The sequence below is a fragment of the Pezoporus flaviventris genome, unplaced genomic scaffold (genome assembly GCF_033815535.1).
Source record: "Pezoporus flaviventris isolate CSIRO_AGI_PZ_B2104156 unplaced genomic scaffold, CSIRO_AGI_Pfla_v1 ptg000037l, whole genome shotgun sequence".
NCBI lineage: Eukaryota > Metazoa > Chordata > Aves > Psittaciformes > Psittacidae > Pezoporus > Pezoporus flaviventris.
In genome coordinates, this window is record NW_026892585.1 from 24,162,266 (window position 1) to 24,175,984 (window position 13,719).

At 37.5% G+C, this 13,719-nt stretch overlaps 1 protein-coding gene across 6 annotated transcripts in view; it reads left to right on the plus strand.

Moving 5' to 3' along the window:
• Positions 1–13,719, plus strand: part of CNOT10 (CCR4-NOT transcription complex subunit 10) — a 35,853-nt gene that overhangs the window by 1,826 nt on the left and 20,308 nt on the right. For all 6 annotated transcript variants that reach the window (XM_061465022.1, XM_061465024.1, XM_061465020.1 and 3 more), the window contains 7 exons: positions 3,658–3,749; positions 7,967–8,128; positions 8,671–8,821; positions 9,657–9,802; positions 10,691–10,777; positions 11,500–11,583; positions 12,573–12,690. In XM_061465022.1, coding sequence (XP_061321006.1) covers positions 3,658–3,749; positions 7,967–8,128; positions 8,671–8,821; positions 9,657–9,802; positions 10,691–10,777; positions 11,500–11,583; positions 12,573–12,690 — 840 coding nt within the window. The remainder of the gene's footprint in view (positions 1–3,657; positions 3,750–7,966; positions 8,129–8,670; positions 8,822–9,656; positions 9,803–10,690; positions 10,778–11,499; positions 11,584–12,572; positions 12,691–13,719) is intronic.

A 13,719-nucleotide genomic window follows, 5' to 3' on the forward strand; every position in this document is an offset into this window, starting at 1 on the left:
TCTCTTTTCAGGCGGTAGTCTGATAATTTTCCATGTTCTTCTCTCATAGATACAGGTTTCCCAAAGTTCTGCTGTCCACCAGTAACTTCTCCAACAGGGACAACTCCCTGCTTGTGCAAAGCAAGCAAGCCTCCATGACATAGTGTTTCTACTGCTCTGCCCCAGGACTGCTCACTAGGAAGTTACTTTCCTGACTTGCTGCTTTAACTTCAAACTCAGTGCAGCAGTTCCCTCCAGATCAAAATCTGGGCATTTGATTCTTTTCCAGGTTGCCCCTTTTGCCCCTTATCACTTGCCTGACAAGTGTTAGATAAAGAGTTACCCTGTACTTGTGAAAGTGGGCAAAACAAAGTGTTAAACAAACAGGTCTGTGTGTAAATACAATTCACAGAGATAAACCAAGTCCTGTCATTTGTGGAGCAGAGAATCTGCACTGTTTCAGTTGTCTCACCTGATGGATAGGAGCATGTCGGTAGTGGGCGCTGTGCTGTGTTACTCACGCCACATGCTTCTGCAAGAATGCCAAAGATCACTAGGTCTGAGTGAACAAGCAGCATGCTGTATGTTTTCGCAGGGAACAATGTGCTTACCTGTTTCATTTTCAAATGCCTCAAGAAATCTGGAAACAATAGTTTTATTTGCAAGTGCTTCAGAGTCGTTTGCAGCCAAGGGAGGAAGAATGCTTTATTTTCTCCATTTAAGTGGAATCTTTTCAGTATCTTGCACCAGCCATCTTTTAGATGACTCCTGTCTGTGACATCTCTCAATAATAATAAAGATCAACTAAAGCAGCAAGTCCTGGTCTAAACAAGAGTGGCAGGATTACAATAGATTAGAAGCACCTTTAGCTCTTTAACAGGTTTCAAGTGTATTTGGGCAAAAATGGTAGAGACTAGCCAAAGTCTGGGGTTTTTTTTGTTTGTTTTGTTTTGGTTTGTTTGTTTGTTTTGTGTTTTTTTTTTTCTGACTTTTTTTCTCAAAGGAGAGAGCTATGCTGTGAACCAGCTGGACTTTCACTTCATTTTTTCTTGATAAATTTCCAGTGTTGCAAACCTGTTTCGTTTACTGAGTCATAGTAGGTGCAGTTGTTTGGATTACAGCCATAAAACTGGCTTTATAGGAGAAGGGACTTCTCTGGTTTGTTTAAAGTAGTCCCCTTTTTTCTTCCCTTTAACATTCCAGAAGACTTAGAAGCATAGTGAAATCTGTAGACATGTTCTGATTTTTTCCCTAGGAAATAAATTAAGCACCTAAAATAAGTGGTGCTTTTGTTATGAAACTTAGACAACAGTCTCTTCTTTCACTTAAGATATTTTAGTTCAGGATTGATACTTCCATAAGCCCATCTTCATTTGAGATGCTTGTTTTACCAACTTGCATACAATGGCAGTAATCAGTAATGCACTCTGTAGTCGATGGCACTGCTCTACTGGGTAAATCTGTATGTGAGGAACCTCTTGACCAGACTGACTATTATCAACTTCAAAAGTTTGAGTGGCAAGTCTCTGCACTGTGTTTACTTTTACTAGCATAATCTGAAAGGCATGCTGAGCAAGAAAAGCAGATAATGTAACTGGTAGCATGAAAACACAAGGGAAGATGTTTGCTTATTCGCTGCTGTTCTAGAGGTCCTTGGAGGGTGGTAACATTCTGTTAAACTCTACAACCACAAGGTTTAGAGCAGGAATCCAATTTATTCTGTATTTAGCTTGAAGGAGAGGTGCTTCTTGTTCCTTTTCTCTTTTGCTGCAGAAAACCTTGGCACATCAAACATTTTCTGAGCTTTTTTATGTTTTAATTTTCTCTCCTGTCCTTCCCTTTCAAGGAAAAGGCAGTGCAAGTGGTACTCATCAATGCCTTATACACAGATCTTATAGTATGTGTATGTATGCAGTTCTGTAGCCCCTTGGAGATCCTTCCTTACAGAGTACTGAAACTGCTGAATCTAGTCTAAATCACAGTGGGTTACTTTGTGAGTTGCAGATTTAAGATTGTTGAGTTTTTAAAATCTCAGTTTTGTTGGTGTCTTGAAGCAGGATTACATCCAAATATTTACAGTTTTTGCTCAAATGTGTTGTTATATATGGCAATGGAAGGGATGTCACTGTCTTCTCAGCAACAAGAACAAACTAGTAATACATTACTAAGTCTATGTTATACTTACTAAGGATGTTAATTGATGAATCCTCTCAGGATTGTTTGTCTTATATTTGCAAATTTCGTAGTCAGGAGCAGACAAATGGTTGGTTTTATGTTGTTTTTGAAGCAGAACTCATGGATAAGTGTCTTCATTTGTTCAAAGTGAAAGCAAAATTAGCAGAGTTTGCATTACATCTGTGAATGCTAGGGAAGAAAAAGAAGACACTGAATTTACAAAGCATACCTAGCCTATTAAGATAGCAAAAAGTAGGTTAGAGCAGTGCTTCCACTGTGAAATTGAAGAAATAGTTTTCTGCAAAAGCGGTTTATAAAGTCCTTGTTTCAAAATCATTAAATTACGTTTGTATGTTCTAGCACATGAGTTCATGGTTCCCGAAATAAGTGGTCCAGAGCGGTGATATGATGGTTTGGGTTGTTTTTTTCCCCTCCACTAGTTTGTGTTCAGTACAGGGAAGGGTTTAGTGTGGGAGGGTTTGATTTCTTTGACATGGAATGGCTGTACTATCTTTTTTTAATGCAGCTTCACTGCACTAAATTCTGAATTACATGGTTCAGCAGACTCCTTTCTGAAAAATATGCTCGATAGTGACTGAAAGTTAAAACACTAAGAATTCTATGTAAAAGAAATGGAAGACAGTTAAACCCTTATTATATTGCAGTATAAATGCTCAAAGGGGACACCATCATTAACTACTACACTCTGTTCTTGTTGCCTTAATCTGGAAAAAGATATAGTAGAACCGGAGAAGATTCTGGGGAAAAAACATGTGAGGAAGGTACAGAATAAACTGTGCCTGCTCATCCTGGAAGAGAATTGATTCAAAGAAAGATCTCCAAGACTGGAAGTGAGGTGGAAAAAGTGAATAGGCAGCATTTCCTCCTGTATTGCAATATAATCACTACATAGCATTTTGTGGGGTATAATTGAAGAATGCAAAAGTATGCAGAGATTGAAAAAATATATCAGGTCTGCCAGTGATTATTAACAATGATATTTTGATTGCAGCCTCTTACTTAGGGAGACTTATTCTTCCAAAACAGAGAGCTGGGTGAAAGTTCTAGTGTTTGCTGTTTTGTATGTTGTTCCCTGATGTGTCCCTCTCTTGTTGTTTAGGAAGCAACATACAGGATGCATGGGGTTTTCATCTAACCCAGTGTGGTACCCTTTATGTAAATAAAGGCTATCCTAGTATATGGTTGCAGCTTTGAAGAAAAATCTAAAATGTGTGCGTTGTCAGTTAACTTGCAGGACTTTGGTTAGTGCTTTAGCATGGTAATTTAGCTAGGATTATTACATTTACATTTTGTGGAGAGGAATTCACTGGGAGGATAGGATAATGAGATATTTCAGTGTAGTAGGGAGACAATAATGCAGTTATCTGGGAAGTAAGTTGTACTGGTGAGAAGATCATGAGAACTAGAAGAAACAAATTTTTTAAACTGAAGAGCTGTCATCACATTTGCAAACTTTCTTGTAACCTTCTGACCACTTTACAGATCAAGGTACTGAGAAACATGAAGGAGCTGGTACTTCTGGGATTACCGATCAGGAAAAGGAATTGTCAAGCAGTGCATTACAAGCTTTTCTGGTAAGACAGGGCCAAGCTCTGAGACTTCTGATTTATCACAACTGCTAAATGGGCTTTTATAATTATTCTTCCTGTTTTCTTATCACAGTTGCAAATGTTTTAACGGGATATTATATAAAAAGTAGCACAAGTTGTGTTCTCAAGACAGCACATGAGTTTTCTGTCTGCTGTGGTGTGAGATGTCTGAAGGGGATACTTGAATGAAGTGCACAAGATTGTGCTTAATCTTGATTCTCAAAATTTAGTAATCTTAAAAACTGAGTTAATTAGAAGCAGGTTGCTGTTCTGTGTCAGTGTTGAAAATGCATGATATGTCTGAAGAATTAATTGCTTCAAGTTAAAAATGTTGTGTTGAAGGATTTAAAGGAACTACATGTAGTTAAAAACCAGCAACCTAACAAACCTTTTTCATTTTAGTATCTTTCTCTATTCTTTCACAAAAACTGTTGTATACTGTTCAGTCACTTTACATTAAAACATATTCTTCAACACGTAACACCTACAGGCAGTATTTGCTACTTGTTTTGTGCTTCTTGGAAGATCTTTTTGAGTGTGTTAAAATTCAGGTACCACATCTTTCAGTTTACTTCTTTGTACTGTCTCCTAATTTTATTTAGTGTAGCAAGTGACAGGAAGTGTAATTGATTTTCCTTTCAATTGTTGTGGCTCTGTCTCTACAATGCCTTGCATAATTTCCCCTCAGCAAATTTGCCGACGACACCAAGCTGTGTGGTTCGGTTGATACGCTGGAGGGAAGGAATGCCATCCAGAGGGACCTTGACACGCTTGTGACGTGGGCTGATGCCAGCCTCATGAAGTTTAACCATGACAAGTGCAAGGTCCTACACCTGGGTCGGAGCAATCCCAAGCACAGCTACAAGTTGGGCAAAAATGAGATTCAGAGCAGCCCTGCAGAGAATGACTTGGAGGTGTTGGTCGATGAGAAAATGAACATGAGCCAAGAGTGTGCGCTCGCAGCCCAGAAAGCCAACCGTATCCTGGGCTGCATCCAAAGGAGCGTGACCAGCAGGTCGAAGGAGGTGATCCTGCCCCTCTACTCTGCTCTTGTGAGACCTCACCTGGAGTATTGTGTGCAGTTCTGGTGTCCTCAACATAAAAAGGACATGGAACTCTTGGAACAAGTCCAGAGAAGAGCCACGAGGATGATCAGGGGACTGGAGCACCTCCCGTATGAAGATAGGCTGAGAAAGTTGGGGCTGTTCAGCCTGGAGAAGAGAAGGCTGCTTGGAGACCTCATAGCAGCCTTCCAGTATCTGAAGGGGGCCTGTAGGGATGCTGGGGAGGGACTCTTCATTAGGAACTGCAGTGATAGGACAAGGGGTAATGGATTAAAACTTAAACAGGGGAAGTTTAGTTTGGATATAAGGAAGAAATTCTTTCCTGTTAGTGTGGTGAGGCACTGGAATGTGTTGCCCAGGGAGGTTGTGAAAGCTCCATCCCTGGCAGCGTTCAAGGCCAGGTTGGATGAAGCCTTGGGTGACATGGTTTAGTGTGCAGTGTCCCTGCCTGTGGCAGGGGGGTTGGAACTAGGTGATCTTAAGGCCCTTTCCAACCCGAACTATTCTGATTCTGTGAATTCGGTTTTGGATGTATTAAATAGATTGAGGGAAGAATTTAAATACTGTCTTATGAGGTTCCTTCTTGTGTGTTTCACTTGTTACATTTTTTTGCCTAGAATGTTGTTACATGTAGTTGGTCCTTAAACTGACTACAGTTGATGTTCACTGATGTCTTCTTGAGTGCTTTCTAGCTCAATGACTGTTTTTCAATAGCTCTTTGCTCATTGGCATCCTGAAAACTGAAGGCACATGAAAGATTTGTCTATTTTCCACCTTGCCCACAGATCTACAAGCTTAAAATACTTTTGATCTGTCAATGATTTCAGCAGATCAGACTTTTAGTTTTAATATTTGTCCAGTGTATCTTGTTTATTTCATACTTTTTTCCTTGCTTTAAGAACTCTCTAAGTTCATGGAGTTGTGAAGTAGCAGCAGATGTGAGCAGAATTAATCTGCTGCCATGTTTGCCAGTTTTGTTTGCTATTGAGTTGCTTTAAATAGCTTTGTGGGCTGCCTTATTATATTTCACTTCCAATACCAGCCTTGATAGAATTACTGCAGAATTCTATATCATATCCTAGATTTTGTCTGGTAGAGTCAAGTAAAGAACTGTTGTTGGCTGAGGGAAAAATAAGTTGACCATTTAAGGGTTCAAGATTTTTAGTCCAGCCATGGTTAGAAGCCTTGTTGCTCTGACCTGAAAGCTACTCCTGTTGAAGAGAAGCTCTGAGTGTGAACACATGAAGACGATCACTGGGAGATGAACTGTCTCAGTTAAAGAGCATGCCAGCAGTTGAATTACAAGTCCCTGTGGTTATGCACATGATCACTAGGCAATCCATGCTGTTGATATTTAGAGTTGTGGAAATACTGAGAATCAACATCCTGCTACATCTCTCTTTAAATTGTGTAACTGTGCTTTCATAGGAGACTGAAGGAACTGGGATGGTTCTTTTGAGAGTAGCCGCCTGTCCTGGGTTCAGCAGTAGCAGTCATGTTTCTCCTTCTTGGTAGCTGGTGCAGTGCAGTGTTTTGACTTTCGGCTTGGGAACAGAGCTGATAACAAGGATGTTTTGGTTTGGCCAAGGACTTTGTGAGGCTCATGCTCTGCCAGGGAGGAGGGGAAGCTGAGAGGAAGCAGAGACAGGACACCTGACCCAAGCTAGCCAAAGAGGTATTCCATACCATAGCACGTCATGCCCAGGATGTAACTGGGAGTTAGCCAGAAGGGCTGGTAGACTGCCGGGTTGGAGGAGGTATTGGTCAGAGCTTGGTCGGGCTGGGGGGGTGAGTTATCGGTCGGCTGGTGGTGAGATATTGTATTCTCTTCCCTTGTTATTTCCTTTATCATTGTTATTATTGGTGGTAGCAGTAGTGATTTGTGTTATACTTAGTTACTGAACTGTTCTTATCTCAACCCATGGGAGTTGCATTCGTTTCAATTCTCCTCTCCGTCCCTCCGGGAGTAGGGGGAGGGAAAGAAGGGGGGGAGTGAGTGAACGAGTTGCCTGACTGGGTTTAAACCATGACACCGCAGCATGGCAACTTTCTTGGGAAGAGCAGAAGCACCACAGAGCCTTTCTCTATTGTAATGCTTTCCTTAATAGAGGAAATTAGGCAGGAGCACTGGAGAAGCTCCATGGAACAGCACTTAAAAGGGAGGAGGAAGTGGTCATGGTGCTCAAGAGCATAGCTTTCGATTTTGAAGCGTTGACAGGGATGGAAACGAATCTGCTTATTTGGCTGACCAGATTGGAAGTAATCCTGATACAGAAGAGGTGAAAGTGATAATTCCTATATTGGAATTGAACAGTAGTCAGTGAAGGATCATTTAGGCTTAACATAGTTGAAAGAGTCTGGAGTTCTTTTTCATTCCTTGATACCACTAAATTCCTCCTGCACAAATGCAGACTAAAAATGAAAGCAGAAAGAGTTCTGCCATTCTGAAGTCCTTGCTCATTAGTGAGGTCAAAGAAGGGGATTTCTTGATTAAGTCACACCTCTGAGGAGCATCACGCTTGGGTCCTAGTTTCTGTTTAGGCATGCCTAAACTGGTGATAGAATACTTCATTCAGTAGCTAAAACTTGTAAAAATATTTACACCTGTACTGTGAAAGTGACACCCTCTTTTTTCCAACCTGTGTTAAGCTGACTTCCACAGACTAAATTATAACTTGGTCTCTCCAGATGAAGTGAAGAATGAACACAGAATGACAGGATGGGACTTAAGTAAGCAACTGCAGCTGCTCAATGTGCATGTGATGGGGAAAGATTATGAAAACTGAGGAAATAAAGAATCTTGAAACTCAAAATAGTATGATGAAGAGAAATCATAATAATGCTTCATGGAAACATCTGTTTGTAATAATCGACTACTCCATTTGGCCTTCCTCCACAAAATTCTTCTTCAAGTTTGAATATGACGTCAACTTTTAGACTTACTTCTCATACATTATAATCTGAATAAATAACAAAGGATGTGTGTAGATGTTTAGTTTGCTCCGCTTGCTGTTGATAAAGGAAATACTACTTTGCTCTTTAAACTTACAGAAAATACTTTCATCAAAACTTAGTAACCAGCTAATTCATACTTTGTATCTTCTAAATGCATGTTTCTGGTATGTGTGCAATTTCCAGGCTGGCAACTATGATGCTTGTTTACAACACCTGAATACCCTTCGAGACATAAACAAAGATGACTACAAAATAACTTTGAATACTGCTGTTGCAGAGTTCTGTAAAAGTAACCAGACTACAACAGACAATTTGAGACAAACCCTTAACCAGCTGAAGAACCAGGTAATGCAAATGTATTGACATAATACTTGATTGTGAGTACTGTTAATGGTGGTGAGATATTCCAGTGAAACAGGAATAAAATTTCTGCCCCTTATCCCTTAGATTTTAATAAAGGAATAAGAAAGTAACGTTACTTTTAAACCTCTGAGTCTGTTTAATCTTTTAAGAACACTGGTTTTATAGTTACGTTTTTAGTTATTGGTGAAATTGATCTGAAGCTGAAATGTTTCAGAGATTATAACCATAGAAACACGTGCTATGTTCTTTCAATTGACAGTTCCTTAACCTGAAATAGTTTGTGAAAAAATTAAAAAAGTGAAAATGTTACTTTACTACTCAGTGATGGCTTTCTACTTAATTGTAAATTTTTTTCTGGATTTATGTGGGCAACAATAAAGTTTCTTAGCCTATAGCTCTTGCTTACCTAGCTTTAGACAGATTCATACCTTCGGATTATTTTTTTTTTTTTGACACTTTAAAAAATCATAGGTATTAAAAGTTTTAAAAAAACTTTTATTAAAAAGTGGTTGTTTTTCTTTCAGGTTCACTCTGTTGTTGAAGAAATGGATGGTTTGGATGATGTTGAAAACAGTATGCTGTACTACAATCAAGCTGTTATTCTGTATCATCTGCGTCAGTATACTGAAGCTATATCAGTTGGGGAGAAGCTGTACCAGTTCATAGAGCCTTTCGGTATGTACATAGAAAGAAGAGTTTTAATTCAATAACTACAAAAGGATCACTACCAGACAAGTGATTTGTAATTTGCCTGATATGGCTCTAAAAAAAGTAGGTAGGCTTTGGAATGAAGCTTATGTTTTACTTGTATCGAAGACAGCAATTGAATTTGGGGGGAAGGCACTTCCAGGGCATTTAGCAGACAAGTATAATGAAACTGAAATGGATTTTTGACATCTCTAAAAGGTATTTATGTAAATGATATGAACAAGCTAATTAAATAAATTAAAATCTAGTATTTTGAGTCATCAGGCAACTTCATGGGTAGGTGTGTTTTTGTCAGGCACCCACATTTTTAAATACCTGCATTAGGCCATACATAATTGTATGTGCTCATATCTGAATATAAAGTCTCGAGCTCTAATGAGCTCTGGCACCCTGTGTAGTGTAATTGCCATACTTGTATTAAATAACTTCAAAATCCTCATTGAATTATAGAGGTAACAAGGCTGAAAGATGTATGTGTCTCCGTAAATTACATAAATACTACTATGTTTCTCCTTCAATTCCTCCTAGTTTTCAGTATGTCTGTTTAGTAGCTATCCTGAGAAGATAGCCCAGCAGAGATAAGTTTGTATGGAATCCTTTCAAGTTCTATGGGATTCTGCATATCTGCATGGTGGGGCTTTTTTATGTAATATATGTATTTTTCTCATAGTGTTGCATAGATGCACTTTATAGTCAGGTGGTTGGTTTTTGGTTTGGTTTTTGTTTTGTTTTTTTTTTTGTTGTGTTTGGAAGGATTGGTATTAGAGCTGTAAAATCAGTTTTACTTCTTTGCTTTCTACAGAAGAGAAGTTTGCCCAGGCTGTCTGCTTCTTGCTTATAGACCTATACCTTCTAACTTACCAAGCTGAGAAAGCCTTGCATTTGCTTGCTGTTCTGGAAAAAATGATTTCACAGGGCAACAGTAACAGCAAGAATGGAAAAAATGAGGTGAGCTTAAAATAAGATGAGTGCCACTAAGTCTTTACATGAAATATGCTTTAACACAGCCCAAAAATACTTTTATAAGACTTCTGAATTATAAAACTGTTAGATCGCCTGTAACTTCAGACAGCAACTTATACGTGTTAGTAACTGAGTTAGTTTTATACAGCAGCTGTTTATTCCCTCTGTTTCATCCTTGTCTCCTACTCCCAGGGAGCTAAGAAGTGTTTTAAGTCAGACGGTTGTGTTGGAAAGACAGTTGTTTTCATGGTCAAATATAATTAGTTTTCCTTATTTGTCTTGGATTATGACTATGAGACTCTGAATTTGAAAGGGAAATCGGTGTCAGAGGGGAATTGCAATTGCATGCCAAAGGATAAGAAATCAAGCATTTTTTTTACGCAGTATCTGAAAGTATGAGGAATACTTTCAAATGAAATCTTTTGTATGTGTCTTCTGAAAAAAATCAATGGAATGACTAGTGGCTTGAAAGTGAAAAAAGGACATTTCAGTCTTTTCCCATTGATGGATTGTCATACTTAAGATAAAATATTTTCTCTTTAAGTATATAGTAATTCTATTGATGAAAATATTAAAGAGAGACTAGAATGTACATATAATCCTTCTAGGTAAGAGAATTCTTAAAATGCTTCAACTGCAGAGCAACATAGTGTAACACTGATGTTAATATAGAATTCTGCTCTTCATAGGCTGTTGTGGCTGTTCATGGGTTCTGATTGTTAAGCTCGAGTTACAGTATTTGGTGGGATGTGTATTTTTTGACTGTTAAATAATTTTCTTCTTGTGCGATTGATAAAAATAGCTTATGAAAGAATCTGTAAACTGAATTTAAAAGGTGACTAATAGTAACACTTCCCTTTTTCTGTTTGACAGTCGGGTAATAATACAAATAAAGATTCCTCGAATCAAAAAGCTGAAAGCGGAGCTTTAATAGAAGTTGCTAAATCTAAGATACATCAGGTAAGTGTCTGCATATTACTTATACAAGTATATTAGTTCAAGTTTTTCTTAAAAACAAGTACCATCTGCTTCACATCCAGTTCAGCATGAATTGTGATATTCTGTCTTGAATTTCATGTGGGAAACCAAAAGAATTTATTTAACTCTTCATTTTTTAAGAGCCATGTAAAGGAAAAACTGACCCAACACCAAAAGAACCCCACGATTTCAGTCCTCACAGTTTGTCATAATTTTTTTTTAAACTACAGTTAGCTGCACTGACCTTATATCTGTCAGACCTCCAACAGTCTAAATCAGCAGAGTTTTTATTTCACTACTGTTCTGTAGAAAAATATTTGAAGGATCAAAATGCTTCTTTATCAGCATTCACTAATTGGTGTATTCGGTTTAGTAGGTGAATGTCTGGGATTAAGAAGTTAGGTTATTTTAATTAGTTTGTCATTTGAAGTGCTAGTATATGTTTGAATAGACACTAGCTGTTGACCATTGAACAGAATGTGCATCTGTTTACTGTGAATGCAAAATATATGCATTTATTGTTGAAGGTCTGAATATAATGTCTTTTTAGGAAGGCTTTTTGAACAGCTTTTTACTACCTGGCTTTAAGATGCACATGAAGTATTCTGTAATAAATCTCTAGAAATAGTTCATCTTGCAAACCTGCACAAGTTCTTGGGGTTGTTTTTTTTTTTTTTTGTTTAATAAATGTAATTTTTTAACAGTATAAGGTGAGAGCCTATATCCAGATGAAGTCACTAAAAGCATGCAAAAGGGAGATCAAGTCTGTAATGAATACAGCTGGGAATGTAAGTATTCTCAAAGCTAATGTTTTTCTAATGTAAATCTGTTCTCTATCTTAAAATTGAATTTTCTAACTTTCTTTACAAAGCAAGATCTTACTGCAAATGGGTGTCTGAAATAATGCTTTATGCAGTCAGTTGGGTTTGTAATCTCTTCACCACAAGTAAAATTAGTGTAGACTTTTCTTACTTGTGCTGTTTTCAGTTGCTCAGAAAATGCACTTTATGATTAATAATCCCAAATTAACAGTGAATCACTATATAGTGAACAGGTTCAGTTTGCTTTATAATGTAAGCAGCGCAAGACAAGTTTTAGTTTACTATGAATGTCACGGGTATTACAAAGGTCTGATGTCAGTGGTGATTTAAATCGATTCATAAAAGATTAATTCTGTGATACGCTTTTTTTGTTTTTGTTGAAATTTATTTGAGGCTTACCTCTTGCTAGAAAGCAGTTTCTTTTTTTACATAGGAGTTCTCAACTCAGAATTACGTCCACCATCCCAAATAAATTCAACATTAAATGAGGAGCAGGGAATGGGAGGAGAGCACTTCCCTTTTGTTGCCAGCCTCAACAGCTACTAGTTTGACAGAACTACAACAGTCTCTGTTGGCAGACCAGGAAGATCACAACCCAGGAGGAAGTTGTTGAACTCCGCAGGGAGGGAACTGTTGGGTAGAGTGTACTAGAAGACAGGTTGGAGGAAGATCCTCCTAAATAAAAAGGAGATCCTCTGCACTTAGCCATTGCCGGGACAGAGTTCTCTAGACTGGTGTTGGGTTTTAGAGCAGTAACAGTGTATGAATCATTTTGTAGTTCAGAGGAGGTGAGTGTAAATCATGTGCTCAAGAAAGAAATGCTACTTCTTGAAAGTATTAGGGCCTAGGCCCATTTATTTTTAAAATGGCAGTAGAGGCCAGCTGTGGAGTAATCTAACACTAGCAGTGTAAATCATAAACCAAGAGGTAATTAATTGTTGTTTTCTCCTTCACAGTCAGCTCCTTCTCTCTTTCTTAAGAGCAATTTTGAATATTTGAGGGGCAATTATCGTAAAGCAGTCAAACTTTTAAACAGTGCAAACATTGCTGAACATCCGGGCTTCATGAAAACAGGTAAAATAGAAAACCTTCATCCTGCGAGCACTTAAATGTGTAGTATAATAGGAGTACCCATAGATATTAATATAAAGCATATTAATGATTACTTAGGAAACTAGGCCCTGAATATCATGGGTTTATATGCTGTATATGTTTTAATCTTTCTTGTTGTGCTTCTTCATGTAACACTGTTGTGTTTTTCACTGAGTGTTCTTCTAGAAAATGCAGCAGTTGTCTATGAAAATGAATTTGTGAAAGTGTAACTGTAATATTTGCAAGGCTCATCTATGTGTCTAAATCATGACATGAAACAAGTAGCGATGTACTAGACCTAGAAATGGGATTTCAGATTGTACTCAAAGAAGAGAGAGACTATAGCAGTTATAATGATGATTGTGGGGAAAATGCTAATGTTCCATGAAGTGTTTGACTTCTATTGTATGCCATTTTACATTGCTTTTATATCTAGAAAGTATATATGTGTAGACATGTACAAAAATTTACCAGCACATCAGTGTGTATAATATTTAGATACAACAGTTATTCATATACTATAAATATATATTCTGTGTTTGCATACTGTGTATGGTATTATTTAAATATATTTGAGATTTTAGTTGACTGTTTAAAGCATCAGTTAAAAAATGCAGTGAGAAAGCTGTGTTTGGTGTTAGGATTTTAAAAAAATCACTTGTACTGTAAAACTACTGAATTCTAAATAATTTTTTTAAATTCTGTATTTACAGATAACTTTAATAGAAAGCATTCAAAATATTTCCATAATGCCTATTCTGGCATATTTTGACACTTCTTTTAGAATTTACTGTAACTTACCTTTCTGTCAGTTTTTATGTTTAAAGTTCTCTTTATAACTGAAATTTTTCTGGAAAGTTTTATTTTCATACACCTTTTTTGTACAGTAGAATGTTCACTTAATAGTCTTTCTAGGTTATGATTAAAACATTGGTTAAGTTGTTAATAGTGTATTTCCTGGTGGTTTGGATTTTTAAGCTGGGGTTTTGTGGGCTTTTTTTCTATCCATGA